Source organism: Zerene cesonia, chromosome 24 (assembly GCF_012273895.1).
Source record: "Zerene cesonia ecotype Mississippi chromosome 24, Zerene_cesonia_1.1, whole genome shotgun sequence".
Taxonomy (NCBI): domain Eukaryota; kingdom Metazoa; phylum Arthropoda; class Insecta; order Lepidoptera; family Pieridae; genus Zerene; species Zerene cesonia.
Window position 1 is genome coordinate 2,371,241 of NC_052125.1, and position 19,963 is coordinate 2,391,203.

Below are 19,963 nucleotides of genomic sequence, written 5' to 3' on the forward strand. Positions count from 1 at the left end.
ACAAACGAACGAACGAACAGCAGGATGATGATGCGCACCTGTATGAGCATCTTCCTGTCCTCCTCGATGTGCTTGTGGGTCGCCTCCTGCTCCACCTTCAGCTCGGTCTTCAGCGGTATGTTGATGTTGACGCGTAGCTTTTTGCTGAAATTACGTAATGCGTATTTTTATATTTCAATCACGAGGCCGTGCACGTACTATGTCACCCGTTTCGGGAGAAGGGTAGGGAGGAGGGAGGGTGGTCCTTAATATACATGTATTAGTTACGGGAGTGAGGGATATAGGGGAGGATTCGATTTTGGTTACGCGAATATTAAGGATACAGTTTTTGAATTTTACATTTATACCCTAAATTGAGGAAGTCAATAAATTGGCTATGTAAACTTGAAAGAATTTTTCAAAACGCACTTGTAGTAGTTTCTGAGATTAGGGCGTCCAAACAAACAAACAAACTCTTCAGCTTTATAATATTAGAATTGATTTAACGTTCAATGTTTTTGAGTTTTCAACCGACTTCAGAAAAGCGGGGTGTCATCAATTACACTGTAGTTTTTTGTATCTTTTCTTATAACTCAATTTTCAGATTCAGTTCAATTATTATAATCTAGTTCTGACAATTTCAAGGCAGCGCAATTTATTGTAAAACAGTATTCAACAAGACACAGACAGTAACCCTTAATAATATATAAATAAACATAAATCTACGCACACTATCAAACACACAAATCTATCACATACAAATATTATAATTATTATTATTTTTTTTTACAATACTTACTTCTTATAACCTAAGTAAAGTTCCACGACCGACGACTCGGTTAACTCCGACTCGTCGTCCTGGCAGACCAGCAGCTTCGCTTTCAGCAGGATTTGTAACACCTGCAATAGATATTTTTTTATTTAGCATTATAAACTAACTAGCCGCACCCCGCGGTTTCACCCGCGTAAGTCCGTATCCCGTAGGAATATCGGGATAAAAAGTTGCCTATATGTTATTCCAGTTGTCCAGCTGTCTACATACCAAATTTCATTGCAATCGGTTCAGTAGTTTCTGCGTGAGAGAGCAACAACCACACACATCCTTACAAACTTTTGCATTTATAATATTAGTACGCTAGTCCTAGGATAAACTAATAATTATAAACACAGTAAACATAGTATATAAATAAATGTAATATTCCTCCAGCTTTACAAATATCACAGGTTGTCTGGTGGGGATCACTTTTCATTGATAAGACTATGTGCTGTTTCCTTCTCTGTTATTTTTGGGTATAATATAGAAATTATTATTAAATTATTATATAATTAAAAATAAAACAGTGAAACAGTAGTTTAGGCTCAAGGTTATTTAGCCAGAGTGTTCGAATTATTTTTGTAACCAATTAATTTAGTTATATAAAAATTAGAGATTGGGTATATAACAATCTAATTTACTGCATTGGCATTGGCCTAATCTGCATGCATGGGCATAGCATGGGCGATGCTGACCACTTACCATCAGGCTACCAGCACCTTTGCCAACTTTTACATAAAAAGGAAATATGCAGCAGTACTGGCCGTATTGTATCATGCACTCGCCCCACGCCCCATGCCCCATGCCCCGCGCACCTGTATCAGGAAGTCCCCCTTGATGCCGGTGTGGTGCTCCAGCTGGCGGACGCTCCAGGCGGTGTTGTCGTTGTATTGCAGCAGCACCGCCATTTGGAAGGTGCTCGCTTGCAATGTGTATCTGTAGACAAGCGAACATATATATTTTTAGAAATTAAAAACTGTTTAACGGATCTTAAACGCGATTTAATCATTATATTATTGACCCGACGTTTCTTGTATGACCTTCAAGACATGTAACATCACAGTCTGCCCGTGACCACGCTCGCTGTAAAGTGTTCGAAACGTCGGGTTAATAATATAATGAATAAATCGCTATTAAAATACGTTAGAAAGTTTTTAATTTCTAAATGTATAATACTCGCGTTAAATCAAACACAAGAAAAAAAAAAAACACTTTTTTTTATATCTTCGATCATGGCCTATTTGTTTTGATTACAGAATAATATAGCTCAGATGACGTAGCAAAAATAATGTTTCCTCTTCGCAGCTCTTCTATTTTTAAAGAAATATAATGTATACTCTTATTTTTGATATTAAATTCTGAAAATTACTTAACATTCCAAGGTAGGTGCGAGAAAGTATCACCTTAAGATTCTAAAATGGAGCTCAAATGCCAACAATTTCCTAACACAAAAGGGACCACATCGGAATTATCCGTATTAAAATAATATTAATAATTATATTAATTAATTAATTCGAATCGGTGAAATCCCACCGGATTATCGAGTATTAAAAACGACACAAAATTAATGTAATTCCCTCAACATAAGAGCCCCCCCCCCCCTATCCTCTCGGGAACGCCTCGCTAGAAAACTAAAACGAACGCCTAAGTGTTTGTTGAAAAGTACTAAACCTATTTTGATGAAATTCGGTATACAGACAGGGTATCAGCCGACTTGGGTGTAAGGATACTTTTCATCCTGATTAAACGCTCCCTCGGGATAAGCCAGGTATCTTGATATCCGGACGAAGCCAGGACGAGCCGTGAGACGTGTTATACCTCACACCCTCGCCCCCCCCCCACCTCACCTGTTCTTAAAGCAGTTGGTGACCAGCTCGCCCTTGCTCATGTTGTAGAGCCAGTTGAGCTTCCGGCCCGAGTGCTGCGACGAGTAGAACGTCGTGAACCGGTGCACGGAGCGCTCCAACTGCAAAACCGTTGTTGGTGGTTCAATTTCATTACATTTTATATATATACAATGCGTACAATACACGCTTGCTTTTTCTACAATCAAAAACATTATAAATGAATAAATAAATAAATTTGTTAGGCACATATGTAGTCTGTGTGCAGTTATATTTATTTATTGACAATACCATGTATACGACACTTAACTGTTCTGAAACGAGATATTTTTGTGCGTCTGTCTGACTGATGACTATAGTGCTTCTATAAGAAGTACATTTGAATAAATAAATGTTTGAGTTCGAGTTTAAAACACCTGCGTGTGTCACACACATGTGTGTGTGTGTGTGTGTGTGTGTGTCTCACCTCGGTGGGCAGCTGGAAGGAGGTGGACTGCTGGAAGGGCCACGAGCCGGAGGAGAGCACCTGTATGCTGAAGTCGATGTGCAGCGGCGCTTCGCTGCTGTTCGCGATGTGCTTGCGGAAGTTCTCGTTCAGATCCTTCGATACGCCTATGTCCTGTGTGGGGGATCTATTTTATACTAGCTGTTCGCCCCGGTTTCACCCGCGGTACATATATAGCTAATGGCACTCAGTGTATTTGCAGCTTTCTAATGGTGAAATAATTTTTTGAAATCGGTCCAGCCGTGATGGCGTGACCAAGGGAAGTGGGGAGTCATTTTTATTACATTTATATAAATATTAAATTATATAAAAATAAACAGGGGTGGCTCAGTGGTAAAGACCTCACACTTAAAATCATAAATAAAGGAAAGAATTTGATTTTTCAATTAACTCCGACTCCGAAACGGTGAAGGAAAACATCGTGTCATGTCTGAGAATCAAAAATTCGACGACATGTGACATCTGCCAACCCGCACTTGGCCAGCGTAGTGGAATATGGCCTGAACCCTCATAGGCGGCCTGTGTCCCAGCAGTGGGAACATATTATACGAGGTTAAGGATGATGTTTTCCATTTATATCGACAATTTCGTAATGTTGTAGTTTCGAGGCGGGATTCGAACCCGCGTTTTTTGCCAAACCGTAGCATCGCCTAGCTTCTCGTCCACCCGTGATCCCGCCTCAGTAATCGAATCTCTTCTACTCTTTCGGTTTTATGTGTTTTTCTATTCTTTCAAAATTTCTCATTCATAAAGCGTTTCATTGCTAGAAAACTAAAATTAAATTTAACAAAGGCCGCGTTCCATCGATACAATATTGTAATCATTGAAATAATGTTTCGTATTGGTTGTGATGGTTCTTAATCATCTCAATAGATGGCGTGCGGTGCCCTTTAGGCACATTAGACACAACACAAGTTGAAAATTAAACTAGGTCTATTAATTCTCGAATTAATCAAATTTATCACTACATAGTATAAAGCAAAGTCGCTTCCCGCGTCTATCCTTACGTACCCTGAGATCTTTGAAACTACACAACGGATTTTGGTGGGTTTCTTAAATAGATAAGAATGATCCAAGAGGAAGGTTTATATATACTAGTGACATCTATAAAACTACTGCGAGTTTAACGCGTGCGAAGCCGCGGGCAAAGACTTGGCAAAGATATAATCGCCAAGAATTAATTCGTTGAACATGTAATATTTCGATTCAATTCTCGAATAAATGGAATTTATTCAAATAAAATAAAAATAACCATACCTGGAACATTCTCTGCAATTTGCTCGTGTATTCGAAACCACACGCCTGTTTTAACTTTGAGATCATTGAAGCCTGTAATAGAAAAAAAAAAAAAACAACATTACTTTAATATTATTGAATGAATAAATGAATGACGTCAAAAATGAGCAGGTTCGAGAAAATTCGAATCGAGTCCAATGTCCATATTTTTTTTTTTGTTTTTTGTTTGGTAGCTCAGAAGTTTCAACTGGGTGAATCGATTTTGATGGTTCTGGTTTTATTGTAAAACTGGTACAAATAGGCAAATATAAAAAGTAACATAAAGACATAATATTTTAAAAATACAATTTGTTGGGCGGCCTTATCACTTAGAAGTGATTTCTTCCAGGTAACCCAGGAAAACGGTAACAAGCATGTGGTCCCATTCAACTTTTGTTTAATTCGGACAATTTTCAATAATTGGAATGAACCGATTTGAATGATATTTCGTGCAGAGGTAGTTTCGAAACACGAAAAAGGACAAATCTTTAATACAGAAAATTCTATGGAAACTGGAAGTGGGCGAGGAAATCCCCCGGAACTGTCTATGTGATAGGCTACACGGGCAAAGCCGCGGGCGCAAAGCTAGTGCAAATATAGTTACCTCAGCGTCATCGCTAGCAGACATGTGCTGTACCAATCTCTTAGCTAGCATTTTACTGTAGAACTTCTGGAATACATCCTTGTCTTCTATGTATTTGAATACAACCATCTGGAAGAGTGATTCATTTATTATAATTTTAGGTAATTTATTAAATAAAGTCAATATTATGATGTTGAAATTAAGCAAATTTGGTACAAACTTTTATCCCTTTGGGGGTAGAATTTATCAAAATCCTTTCTTAGCAGATGCCTACGTCATAACATCTACGATTCGTCCAGGGGTTTGGGCTGTGCTTTGATAGATCATTATGTCAGTCAGTCAGTCAGTCAGTCAGTCCGTCAGTCCGTCAGTCCGTCAGTCCGTCAGTCCGTCAGTCAGTCAGTCAGTCAGTCAGTCAGTCAGTCAGTCAGTCAGTCAGTCAGTCAGTCAGTCAGTCAGTCAGTCAGTCAGTCAGTCCGTTATTCCGTCAGTCCGTCCGTCAGTCAGTCGTCAGTCAGCCAGTCCGTCAGACAGTCAGTCACCTTTGAGTTAGATATACTCACCACTTGATTCAACGTATCCTCCAGCTCGGCCTCCTCCGGATTCTTGCTGGACTTCTTCAGCAGCAGATCGCAGTACTTGGCCAACAGCTCCGGGCTCTTGGACGATGAATTCGCCGCTTTCGTCACCGCGTTGCCTGTGTGAATATTAATGCTTGAATTATTTATGACTAGACACTCGTCTCGGATCCGCTCGGATATCAAAATTCCTGTTTTATACCAAGGGAGCATTTCACCGGGATAAAAAGTATCCCATCACCCAAGTCGGATCATAGCCCATGTCTGTATGCAAAATTTCATCAACATCCGTTCGGTAGTTTTAGCGTGATTGACGGACTAACATCTAAACAAGCAAACTTTGACAATTATAATATTATTGTGATTTACTCTTCGATAGTTTGTGTTGCACATAGAATAAAATTTGTTTGGCGGTCTTATCACTTTGTAGTGATCTCTTCCAGGCAAAAAGTTAATGTACCTAGTGTTACACTTAATGTGTGTGTGTGTTTTGATAATTACATTGAGCGAGAAATAGTAGCACGCTACTGTGTTTCGTTCGATGAGTGGGAGAGCCGGAGGCCCATATCCTTTATCTTACAGTTCCCAGTCAATGCATACATATTTAATTGTTTCTGTAATCGTGACAATGTCTAAAAAAACAAGCGCCGTGTGAGCATTACTACAGCACGGATTGAGCTGAGTTGGCTTCCCTTTTTCAAGGACAAGTTTTCTTTTAACAAACAAATCTTTTTCTTTTTTTTATTATTATTTTTTATTTTTGTTTTGTCCTTGAAATAAATGTATTAACTTTCTTTCTTTTTTGAAGTGAAACTTCTTTAGAATCGTTGTGATTTCAAACCTGATGCAACGGAAAAACGACAGGTAAGAGACAGAAATACAAAAATGTGTAGAATGAAACAGGCAAAGAATGAGACAGAAATATAAATACTATTTTATTCATTCTTTTGTCGATTTACTGAAGTTTCACTTCTATCATGTGTGAATCGCACACACACCTTTTTTTCAATCGTTTATTCCCGTAATGAAGAGGCGCCCTCGCGCTCCCAAAGTAAAACTACCTAGCCAATGTGTATGGGCGACGATCACCAGCACGTTAGCTGGCTCTAACTAACAAACAAATAAACAAACAAACAGACAGACAGAGCACTCACTGTTAATGAACCGGCCGCACGCCTTGTCCAGCGCGGCGACGAAGCCCGAGTCGTTGTTGAAGGCGACCAGCACGAGCGCGTTGTACTTCTTGTGCACCTCCAGTATCGTCGACACGTACACCTTCGGGTCCTGCGGTTGTGCGTAGCGATGGGTCATTTTCTAATTCGCTTTCATGTAGTGTAATTAGCTAGCTGCGTCGCGCGGTTTCACCCGTGTAAGTCCGTATCCCGTATGAATGTCGGGATAAAAAGTTGCCTATGTGTTATTCCAGTTGTCCAGCTGTCTAGGTACCAAATTTCATAGCAATCGGCTCAGTAGTTTTTAGCAAACACATATACATCTTTACAAACTTTCGCATTTATAATATTAGTAGGATAGTAGCAAGTAGGATAGGATATAACACGCAATATGGAACACTGCAGTACCGTTTTGCATTCAAGTGTTGCGTGTTGTAACTTTAGTGTTCCGTGTTGTACCGTATTTCAGTGTTGCATTAAATAATTATGTGTTGCATTGCACTGTTCCGTGTTGCATTAAAGTGTGGTGCGATGCACGGCACTGTTCCGTGTTGTATTAGTGTTCCGTGTTGCATTAAAGTGTTGTGTGTTTCACGGCACTGTTCCGTGTTGCATTAGTGTTCCGTGTTGCTTGTTGCGTGTTGTGTGTTGCAGCCGCGTACCGTGTGCGCGCTCTCGCCGCACTTGTCGATGGCCTGCAGGCCCTGCGCGTGTATGTGCTGCTCGAGCAGGCGGCGCAGCTCGCACAGCCCGTCCGGGATGCGCGCCACGAGGCTGTACATCCGCCCGAGGTCCGCGTTCTTGTCCGCGTCGAGCAGTTTCTGCTCAACAAATAAACGGATAAATTAATATTTATTTGACACTAGGCTGTGCCCGCGACTTCGTTCGCGTTTGTCAATAAATACTGTTAAAGATTGACTGTCACCCCTCCCCCCTCAGACACCGTATCGACTTCCGGGATGAAAAGTAAAGATCCTTACTCGGAGTAGATGCTATAATCATACAAGTTTTATTAAAACTCAGAGTTTTTGCGTGATTCTCATTTGAGATACAGACAGACAGAGAAATTTTTTTTAAATTGTATTTCATTCATTTCGCATGTCGGTGAGACTGACTAGCACAAGGAAAATTATATACATGTATAAGTACCTATCATCTTTTTGAGGCAAATAAATAATCTTTGAATAGAAATTGTCACAGTACAAATATGAACAGTAGGATAGGTTCGTACAAATCCGCTGATATCGGATACTAAATGTTTACTGTACCCCGCTAGTGGTACAGAAAATGCGCTCACCTGGAACTCGGCGTGGAATATCTCCAGGTGCTTCTCGATGAGAACACGGTCGCAGGTCTTGGCCAGCCTCTCCATGGTTGTCTCGTGAAGGTAGACCTGGACGCGCCGCTGCTCCTCCTGCAGCCTTTGTTCCGCCTGGAAAAAATCGTTTCCTTGTTAATTAAATACAGTTATTTAGTTGCTAGGCTTTACCCGTACATACATAGCCTATAGCCTTCCTCAATAAATGGGCTATCTAACACTGAATTTAATCAAATTTTTCAAATCGGAGCTGTATTTTGGGAGATTAGTGCGTTCAAACAAACAAACTCTTCAGCTTTATGATTATAGAGTTATGAGTGGAGAATGAAACTTGACGAGATATTTAAATCGATGTGAATAATGTTGCTGTTCGAGTTCTGGCAGAGTTGAATGCCTTTTGTACGCAAAGTCTAGTAAATAATTTGATAAACCGCTAACCGCGGCGTCGACTGGCTTGACCCGACATTAGAAAAATACACGTAAATTAAGAAACGAAAAAAATCTCTTAATAATATCAGCGACCATGGACATTCGCAGAGGCAGTGCTTCTGCAAATGCGCTGCTCGCTTTAAGTGGTCAGGGATAAAGAATGTAATGATGTCTGGAAAACAGGAATGGACTGTTAGAGATGAGGAAAAGGAAAAGGGGCCTTCGTCTCCCCCACTCACCGTACGAAACACATTCGCAAGCAATTTCACGCCAATCTGGTGCGGTACATCCCCAGTGCGAGCTGGCCCAATTCGTGCCCAAGCGTACTCGACTCCCGCATTCCCCGCTCTCACCTTAATCATATACTCGGTGACGGGATTATTCCTCAGGAAGTCCGTACTCTCCCTGGTGTAGAAACGCTCCGTGTCCTCGAGGAATATCGCCTCGAACGTCTCCTTGTACACGGCGAGGTTCTGTCCGCGAGCTGATGGCTCCTCCTCGTTGAGACCCAGGGCCACGTAGCAGTTGATCACCTGGAATTATTAATGACCTAAGTTTTAGCAAATTAACAAGGAACAAGTAACATTTTACAGAATAAATACACCTTTATAAGCTACAATAGAACATGGACGTAACGCAACTTGTAAATCGTAACTTATAAGCTAGCGTATAAGTGCGAGAAAGGGAAGACAGACGGACTGGCGCCGTAACGCGTTACGTAACGAAGTAGTTTACTCTCCACTAAGTTTGTTTTGGTTGACCGACAGCTTGTTATCAATAAATTGTATATCCATTACTTAATTAAATATGCATAATCTTAAACTCATGCTCTTAAAAATAATAAATGTAATAATTGTATCATCTAATTCAATTATATCTCCACTACTTGTCTTGGTTAATAGAAAAATTAGATTTTATATCAACAAATTATAAATTATTAGAACGTGAGAGCTACTTAATACATAGCAATAAATATTATTCAATAAATACTCACGCCAGAAACGAGCCGAGTGTTGATCGTCTCTCCATTCCGCTCCCGTTCAATCAATTTCAGCACAGCATTTGTCACCTGCTTGTTTAGGCACTTGAACAGATTGTCGCGCCACGTCACAAGCGCGAGTTGATATATTTCATAAATACCCTGCAAAAAAAATAAAAAAAAATTAAAAATTAAACTTTTTCTATAAACCAAAGAGGTTTTCTGAAAGAAGTTTTCGCCCTAAAGCCCAGATATTGCATAAAAATTAGTTTGCTTACGGTTTGTGTTTCATCAAACTGTTATCAGTCGTAAGTGGTTTGAAAGTCTGTAAATACATAAATCAAGAAAAATTATGAATCATACAAAGCAATATCAAATATGAGGATCTCTCAATTTTACGTGTTTTATATGAATATTTTTGTAGCATTTTTACCTGTAATTGGTGTTAGTCCACTTCATTCACGGTAAATTATTTCATTCAATTGTGTTCATATATTATAAGTAAATAACTGTGTGGTTACATATTATGGGTATATTTATGTACAAAACTTTGAAATACTAGCGGACTACTAGCTTCTTTGATGAAATACCAGAGGTTCGCGCTGTTTCAGCCGCGGACAATAGCGAGCTAATCTCAAGAACTACTGGTCCGATTAGAAAAAAATCTTGTGTTAGATAACTTAATAGATTTATTGAGGAGGGTTATGGCCAGAATGAAGCATATTTCAAAATCGGGGAATTTTTTTGTCCGAGCTTCCGCTGCATGCGCTGCGAGTAAGCGTTAGCCCAAAGTATCTGACCCAAAGGGACTGACCACGCGAACTAAGTCGCGGGCGGAAGCCAGCACAGGATACCCACCTTGCGGCCCTCCTCGCACTCCCGTTTCACCCAATGCCTGTTGAGGTACGAGCACACGCCGTTCAGCACGCGGGACGAGAACTGATACTCCTCCCATTGTTTCGTGTAGAACGCTAGCACGTCTTCGCCCATGAGGTCTGCGCCGTTCTGTCGTATATTTTGATATATTAGTATCTATTTCGTCGATCATAAGTGTGTGCGTACGTGTGAATACAATAGTATATTAAGTTGAGTATTTGTACAGGGAGGGAGATAGCGATTTTCGCAATTGAAATTTACTAGCAATGGCTGGCTCGAAGGACCAATTCTCAAAATCCCTACGAATCAACTCACCTTCAACAAATTTATAAGATACATCCTGAGGAACTCGCGCAGCCTCTTGTAGAGTTCTAGGCCCACCAATTGGGCGCCACCAGGTACTTGGCCCGTCTGTAAGATATATAGAATTTAACGTAACACAATATTATAATTTAATTTTTAATGATACCCTGTTAACATCTATAAATGTAAAGCAATATTATTCATTACTTATTAGTAATAGGCGTATCGATTGCAGACCTTACGCGTCTCCAAATGTTCATGGGCGGCGGTAGTGTTTACTATCAGGCGACCCACCAGCTCCATCTATAGTTATTTTTAGTTATCGATCGAAATTAAACTTAGTTAGAAAATTAAAGAGTAGTAAGTGAATTGTTCATTATATTACTTATTCCAGTTATTATGTTTCCTTACTCTGCTCGTGTGTATCAGTAGTGTTCGGAACATCGTGATAAATAAATGCTATACAATAAAACATTTCAGAATAATGCACGAAATTTTTAATTGTATAGCATTTATTTATACACTAAATTATATTATTACTAGATGCGCCCCGCGGTTTCACCCGCGTAAATCCGTATCCCGTAGCAATATCGGGATAATAAGTTGCCTATATGTTATTCCAGTTGTCCAGCTGTCTACGTACCGGATTTCATTGCAATCGGTTCAGTAGTTTTTGCGTGAAAGAGCAACAAACACACACACACATCTTCACAAACTTTCGCATTTATAATATTAGTAGGATAGGATTAGTAGGATTCCAGATATTATGTTTCCTTACTCCCCTAGTTGTATCAGTAAAGTGTTCGAAACATCGTGATAAATAAATACTATAACGAAGCATTTAGTCAGAATTAGAAAAAGTACTAACATAAATTCAACTGAATTAAAACCATAGAGACAGTGGAGATTTTAACATGCTTCTACAAAGATGCTACGGACTCTACGGATACATATCTTACCATTTTCTTGCCAGTTCCAAATGGAATTCTGCCGGAGGCGTTGCTACTTCTACTGACGGGCCCACTGCTTTGTTGGTGTACGGACGTACAATAGTTGTATACGTGCCTGTTTCGCGTCTATAGGAAATGCTCTTGCTTTGTTTTTGGAAAGTACCTACACGTAATATTTTTTTCTTTCATGGATATAATTATGACTTGTTCTATGTGTAACAATCTCTTGTGGTAAATGACCAACGAGGATGGTCATATGAGGATTAAAAAGTGCTTCTAGAAAATGACTAAACGGATAAATGTGTCTGTGTCTAAGTACCATTTTTTAAGTTAAGATATAGGATGTTGAGAAATTTTGAAAGAATAGAAAAAATGGGAAAAAACGGGTGGCCGAGAGGCTAGGCGTTGCTACGGTTAGGCAAGATACGCAGGTTCGAATCCTGCCTCGTGATCAAATTTTTTCTATTCTTTCAAAATTTCTCATTTATAAAGCATTTCAATGCTATAAAACTAAAAATTAAATATAGGATGTTTTTATAACATTAAGTGGTTAACATGTGAGTGCAGAATCGAGGGGCCCTGGGTTTGATACAGAAATAAAAATGTCACGGTCTAGCTGGGCACAGAAGACTGGTCACCTACTTGACCATAATGAAAATTGATCAGTGGAACAGGTGTATGTGTATGGGTTTTCCCCACACCCCACCACACCACTATTCGACACGGCACTTCACTTATGATGTACTTTTGTTGTCGCTAAAACAAAAATAATAAAAATAGAGGTTAAGCAACCGTAGGCACGGTCATAAGTTGGATGGACCACTTTTTTGCAGTTGCTCTTTAGCTTATCTGTACGGAACACTTGGTTTCGCGAGTCCGACTTTGCACTCGACCGACTTTTAAAAGACCCTAAATCCTAGTTCTTGTTAGGTCAATCAAGTCAAGGTTAAAATTTTTATCATTCATTGCACTTAAAAAAGGATACGTATATAATTCCATATATCTCAACTTTGACATGTGTTGCCGCTTGTATACTTGTTCGATGCCCTCGCGCAGGTCGCCCCATATCTGTAACAATTGGAAAAATTCGTTATCGAAAAAATCCTTTGGGGTCATCCAAAAAATCCACCAATAATTGTACTATTTTTCTCTAATACAGTCTAATACGCCGTACGTTTAGAAAAATCACAGTATTTTAGCTATACGAAAAACTGCATCCGTTCGGAAGCTATGATGCCACAGACAGACAGACAGACACGTCAAACTAATAACACCTCTCTTTTGGCGTGGGTTAAAAAGATCGCAACCCTAGATGGGGCTGTTTGCTTTTGTCCCGTGTGGGTCGAAAACGGGCGGGTGTTCATGAGGTGATGTTGGTTGGATTACTGTCTACAGTCCCAACTGAGTGTGACGTCACACGATACTAAACAGCATAATGCCGTCTTATTACAGCGCAGTCTTATCAAACCAAAACTACGCAGAATCCAATTATCCATTGTTTGCTGGCTGCAATATAATAATTGTTGTATTTCTTGAGAAATAAGTTTCGTACGCAACACTTGCAAACTGGGTCACTTAATATTGTCTCAGCTTATTGATTACTAGCGCTCCGCGCCGGCTTCGCTCGTGGTACATACATAGCCTATAGCCTTCCTAAATAAATGGGCTATCTAACAATGAAAGAATTTTTCAAATCTCACTAGTAGTTCCTGGGGTTAGTGCATTCAAAAAAAACTCTTCACCTTTATTATATAAGTATAGATTATGCGCAAAAAGCGTTAAAATACGCCTCAATTCGTATATATTTATGCAAAGAAGACATATGAGTGATGAATGCCGTTTAAACGATATCGTAATGACGTTTACGTTTATAAACCAATTAATATCTAAAGTGATTTAATAAATTGGCTTCTATCTCTATATGCGTGTTAAGTATTCGTGGTTTAAGTAGATTAGAAGATTACGAACTATATATTATATATGAATGACTATAGAAGATTTTGTTTTTCTACTAGTATCGCATGCCTTCACTACTAGCTGCGCCCCGCGGTTTCACCCGCGTAAGTCCGTATCCCGTAGGAATATCGGGATAAAAAGTTGCCTATATGTTATTCCAGTTGTCCAGCTGTCTACGTATCAAATTTCATTCAACAGAAGTTAGTTAGAGTAACAAACACACACATTCTCTTATAAATCTCTTAAAATATCTTCACATTTTCTTTTTATTTAACATTTCATGATCTTGTATTTTATGTTGGAAGAACACAGTCTAAACAATTCTGTTTATGATATACTTACGTAAGTAACACTTTCATTTTTTTGGACAATTATTCATACAGATTATATTGCTCTGTATTCATATCACCATTAGTTTTTATAAAGAGTTCCCTGCTCTATAGAGTACATAGTAACAAATATGGTATACGCTCAATGCGTTCTGTTTACACGAGAGCGCATATCACTTGCGGTGTATCGTTACGACATCGTGTAAACGAGGCGCAGTCGGTTGGGTTTTTAAATCTAAAAATATGAAACGCCAATCTCGGCCGATACCTACTTACGTGTAGAATTTTTAATCATAATCCGTTAAGTTTCACTTGGCAATGCTCCAGCGTTGCATTAAAAATATACGTCGACGACGCATTGATATAAACAGTGTAATCATTGCATATTCGATATCTAATATATAAAATTCTCGTGTCACAGTTTTCGTTGCCATACTCCTCCGAAACGGCTTGACCGATTTTGATGAAATTTTTTTGTGCTTATCCGGTATCTATGAGAATCGGCCAACATCTATTTCTCATCCCCCTAAATGGTAAGAGTAAGGCAGAACAGCGTTTGCCGGGTCAGCCAGTTATTATATGAATATAAAATATAATAAGAATCACTTCACGACAGAATAGATCATTCAGTTTCAAGTTTTTCTATGTATATTTTTTGTATAAAAAGCGATAGCGAAATCTCATGGATATCATCGCAAATTTTATTTACGTAACTAAGTATTACTTTTGATACTTTACAATACACTAGCCGTCCGTGATACATATATAGCCTTTAGACTTCCTAATAAATGAGCCATCTAACACTGAAAGAATTTTTCAAATCGGACCAGTTACTGAGATTAATGCGTTCAAACAAACTGATCAGCTTTATAATATTAGTATAGACTTATCGATACTAAAATACAAACAACAAACATCCATTCTTAATACCGGCACGATTAACCCCTAGTCTCTGTTCACTATATACAGTGAGATTTCTTTACGCAACACTCACATGTACCTAAACATACTAAAAAAAAAAAAAAACAACCGCCATACCCCATACGGCCATGTTCTCTTCAAACACGTTAATCGAGTCATTCAGTCCGCGTAAGGCATCGAATCGTATCAGGATCAACATACGCCCGCGAAGCTAACGACCGATGATCAACAATGGGCTGGCGGTTCGACGCGACTCCAGTCCCGTATTCATTAAAAATTATTGTACCAAAGCGATGTAGAGTTACTAGAGTTGCTGACACGTTGGTGGCAAGTGGCAACACGGCATGCATCCATAATTGTCAAAATTTGGGCAAGTTTTTCACTAGCATTATTTACCAACTTTTCTTTACGCAATTTATCCTTATTTTGAGTGGGGAAATCTTGGATAGATACCCGCGTCTTCCGGCGGGAAGGAGTTGTGGGTTATCTATATGGATTTCTATCGACGAAAACCCTACTGTGCTCCGTCGAGCCGCTTTAGTGAAGGTCTCATTTTTGAATCTGTATTTGTTAGTTATTGAAAATTATTATTTATTATTTTAATTAATTTCACCGAGCTGAATTATTCTACCGACATTTGAAAATTGAAAACCAGCGGAATTATTATTCATAAAATAAGTTCGGAAAATTTTCACAAGAATCGGTTCAGCCGTTTCGGAGGAGTATGTAGCTAACATTGTGATACGAGAATTTTATACATATAAGAGAAGAGATAAACCACCGTTCATTCAAACCAAGGCCCTCCATTGCATATATGATATAAGTTTAGGCAACTACTTTTAACATCTTCGTTGCACATCTTCGCGACGGATGAAAATAAAATTTTCACTGAAGTTATAAAAACACGCGAATGACGCATTTCTACAATACGTATATATTTTTATTGTGGGAGTCGAGCATGCTTCGGCACGAATTGGGCCAGCTCGCACCGGGGAAGTACACCACGCTCCCACGGAAAACCGGCGAGAAATAATACCTTGCTATGTGTTTCGTACGGTGAGTGGGGGAGCCGGAAGCCTATTTACTTCTCCTCGCCCTTCCCAGTCCATACCTTCTTTCCAGTCATCAATACTTTCCTTATCCCTTATCCTTTAAAAGCGGGCAGCGAATTCTCAGAGGTCTGAGCCCCTGCGAATGTTCATGGGCGGTGGTGATCGTTTACCATCAGGCGAACCACCAGCTCAGTTGCCCGCTATGACTTAAATACGCACTTATCCAATGTATCCGATACGCAGCTACACATATTATAAATCTCAGAGTTTATTAGCGTGGATGTGAAAATGTTTATTGCTTTTGCGCGCGAAAACTGTTGAACGGATATGGCTGAAATTTCGAATGCTGGCAGGTCATCGAGTGGAATGATATATAGGCTAGGCAATTATTCGAGCACCGTATAAAAAGTGACATTATATATATAAAAAAAAATTATTTGAAAAAAGAACCAGAGAATTATCTGTTTATTTCGTTCTATTTTACGGACTTTTCACTGGCATTGCAGTAGGTAAGGTAGGTTTTACAAATTCCAAATGTATAAAAAGTTTAAAAACAAAATGATCTCATTAAACGTGCGACACGCCTTTTTCTGTTGAACATAATATGTTATGCACAATACAGTGTTTTGAGTTTATTTGATATATCGGCATAGGTTTCGAGAGTAATATTTGTACTATATAAAAAAATTAACCATCGTCATCACGGCCGAGGTCATCAACTTTGCGTTTGGTTCCGGCCAATTGCAGGTAAAAACTTCCGGCATACATGAAAATGTGCACGTTTCAATATTTAAAGTTTAATATTATGAGAGTTTGCGAGGATGGGTGTGAAATTATTTAATTTTGGCGATCCTTATCAGAACAATAAGATAAACTCATTAAATTATAGTTATATTTGGCAAGATTCAAATCCAATTCCATGATAACACCAATGTCTCCAAAAACTGAGACAAAATTTCTTTTAAAAATCTGCACAACTAATAACATGCTATCAAAAACATCCTCCTAACAGTAAAGACTAGGTAATACGTGTATATACTTGTCATTCGTAAGCGCAATTTATTAATGTAGAAAGAGTGTCCGTTATTCGCCAACTACCTCAACATTACCGCTACATCATGCATAGGTACTTGAATACTAGAAAAATACTCAAATACCTGTGTCTAGATTTCGTATTTCACTCTGAAGTCTAGACGTTAGCGACACACGGCCAGCGTAGAATTAATTAAGCCTCCGATAAATCGATTTTCACCTATTCCAATGTGACATTGACCTCTTATTCTGGTTCAATTTTGTATAGTATTTGTTACGTGAAGGTACAAACGTTTGACCTGAATCGAAATGATAACCTATAAAGTCATCTATGTACACACTAACAATATAAAGAGGGATGTGGGAGTCGAGCACGCCACGGCACTAATTAGGCCAGCTAGCACCGGGGAAGTACCACACCCGCACAGAAGACCGGCGTAAAATAGTAGCATGCTTCTATGTTTCGTACGATGGGTAGAGGAGATGGAGACCCGTTTCCTTTAGATTTATTTCCTTCTTTCCAGTCGTCAAGCTCTTAAAAGCGGGCAACACATCCGCAGCGGTAGTAATCGCTTCACCTTTTTCTTATAAAATCACACTGAGCAGGATTTTTGACGCGCTTTTATTAATAGCTTTGTGGCGTTTACCCCTTAATTTATCTGTATTTTCTGTTATCTGTGACGTTTGAAAAAGTATCACGCTTGACCATTTTGATTCAAAAAGCGACCTTTAAGATTTACTACGCACTGGACACGGGTCTAAGTTGAGACGCATTTATTATTATATTTTACTTGCAGCATATGTAATTTAGACCTCATAATTATATTGTGTTATTTGTCTCTCTATTCTCTGCACATGTGGCTAACTCACTGGTGAAATTGGTAATAAACCATTTAAATACGAAATCGTGATTTAAATTGTGGATGGGACACAACCTAAAAATCAAATAGCTTCACTTACGTTTCTATGCAATCGACTCCTTCGGACGCGATTTTGACCCACTTTAAACGGTCATTGATCGAGTAATTTTTTTCACTTATCAAGGATTGGTGACGATATCATAGTTTCAAGAAGAGTTTATCTTACTATCCTGATTGGGATCACGAGGATTAAACGTGTATAAGTACAATTGAGACAATTTAGTAGATTCCATCATTAAGGTGACCATTTTTAGTTTTTTTTTTAAACTATATTAACTATTATTGTACTTGACTTCTCGGTAATTTCCGTTTCCAACATGCATACACACTAAACACAGTCGTCAAATAGCACACATGTAAATAACCACGTATTTATTTTGCACTTTCTTTATCCCATTCTATATCATCTAGGTTTTATTTACGTGAAAATCTTTAGTCTTTACCAATCTGGATATAGGTCACGTTCGTTGCGAGGCAATTTAACAACCTCGGTGAAGATTGCGTTTAGGTACCTATGACTTGTAGCGATTTCGCCTTGGATAAATTCAAATGCAATTATTGCTCAGCAAAGAATTCAATGTTTTCTTAGCGTATTTCATTAATAAAAAAAATGATCACTTCCTTTATTACTTGGAAAAACATGCAAGTAGCATATTTAAAGTACATTTCCACAGGAAGGAGAGGTTTCACCGATTTTAAAAGTAGCCCATGTCACCCTAGTCTAGTTTCCTACCTATCGCCAGACATGAGACTCATATCATGAAATCGCTTCGAAGCGACGTGAAGGAAAGACAGACAAACAAACACACTATCACATTTATAATTATTAGTGAAAGGATTAAAGGTATTAAGAAAAAATCGTGTAAATGGGATTTCTTTATTTTAACGCGATGGGTGACCTAGACAGACTTTTACCTACCAGATATTTTCATACAGCCTTTGTCAGTTTAACTGACTTATTATAAGCTAAACGAAAACGAAAGCGCCCGGGGTAATGAGCCGTGGGATATGTCGGATTCCTACCGACCAAAACCCCACTGTGTTCCGACGAGCCGCTTTAGTGAAGGGGTCACGGGAGCTGGTCTAGTAACCAGCTGGTTACGTACCAAATTTCATTGCAATCGGTTCGTTACTTTTTGCGTGAAAGAGCAACAAACACACACACACATCCTTACAAACTTTCGCATTTATAATATAGTATGCGTCCGCGGCCAAGTGGATTCACCTGGTGTTATAAATGAAGTCGCGAGTAAGCGTTTATTTCTCTACACATCAAATACATAACCGGGTCAAAGTAATCCGTAATACGTAAACATATTTCAAACAATGTTTTTTTTCAATTTCACATTACTTTTAAAGTGCCTAGGTACTTGGCGATGCAATTTCAATTCGCAATATCGAATGATTAATGTTCGTAGTCTATACGCAGTGCATTAAAATTAATTTCCTGTTCGTATTGCTAAACATTACGCTTTTTAACATGTCGGTTAGGTAAGTTAAAAACGATATTTTATTATGTACACCTATAATTATATTGAAGACACTGATATTATAAACTAGTTTTTCGCCGTATAGTCATAGGTGAATTGCTGCGATAAAACAATCCTATTCTCTTTTTAGGGTCTTGAACTACTTTTCGACAAAATTCAATCCATATCGGTTTTATTTATTTATCTTTATAGTACATATCACCGAAAGAAAAACAATAAATTGTCACTGTAGAAAAGACAATGCCGGCACATATGCACTATAAGGCGGCCTTATTGCACAAGAGCAATCTCTTCCAGGCAACCCTTTTGTAAAGGAATGTTTAAACGTGTACGCGATGGCACAAAGCAATAACTAATATATTATTAACGTAGCACAATCGATACATACAAGTAATCCAAATAAATATACACATACATAAAAAAAAAATTAAAAAATAAAGTGGTTCAGTGGTTTAGGCGCGAAGAAAACACAGTAACACACAGAGATGCGTATTTCGTATTTTTTAGTAGTAGTAGGGATAAGTATAATTTTCTGATATTGCGGTCCTTAACAAAAGGCTAAATTAAATGCCTATAAGATTACATATAGACTACAGGCCCATATAGAAAAAATTACGGGTCATTTGAACCACCAGGTGACCTATCTAGAACGATATAA

The 19,963-nt window shown here is 38.6% G+C and overlaps 1 protein-coding gene across 2 annotated transcripts in view; it reads right to left on the reverse strand.

Annotated features, from left to right (window-relative positions):
- The window catches only part of LOC119836546 (cullin-1), a 37,078-nt gene that overhangs the window by 1,959 nt on the left and 15,156 nt on the right, over positions 1–19,963 (reverse strand). For both annotated transcript variants that reach the window (XM_038361921.1, XM_038361922.1), the window contains exons 3-19: positions 12,591–12,673; positions 11,615–11,720; positions 10,668–10,763; positions 10,335–10,481; positions 9,492–9,638; positions 8,851–9,030; positions 8,048–8,182; positions 7,413–7,571; positions 6,733–6,862; positions 5,564–5,697; positions 5,022–5,129; positions 4,400–4,471; positions 3,104–3,256; positions 2,641–2,759; positions 1,609–1,729; positions 779–879; positions 39–144 (exon numbers count right to left, since the gene is read on the reverse strand). In XM_038361921.1, coding sequence (XP_038217849.1) covers positions 39–144; positions 779–879; positions 1,609–1,729; positions 2,641–2,759; positions 3,104–3,256; positions 4,400–4,471; positions 5,022–5,129; positions 5,564–5,697; positions 6,733–6,862; positions 7,413–7,571; positions 8,048–8,182; positions 8,851–9,030; positions 9,492–9,638; positions 10,335–10,481; positions 10,668–10,763; positions 11,615–11,720; positions 12,591–12,673 — 2,097 coding nt within the window. The remainder of the gene's footprint in view (positions 1–38; positions 145–778; positions 880–1,608; positions 1,730–2,640; positions 2,760–3,103; positions 3,257–4,399; positions 4,472–5,021; positions 5,130–5,563; positions 5,698–6,732; positions 6,863–7,412; positions 7,572–8,047; positions 8,183–8,850; positions 9,031–9,491; positions 9,639–10,334; positions 10,482–10,667; positions 10,764–11,614; positions 11,721–12,590; positions 12,674–19,963) is intronic.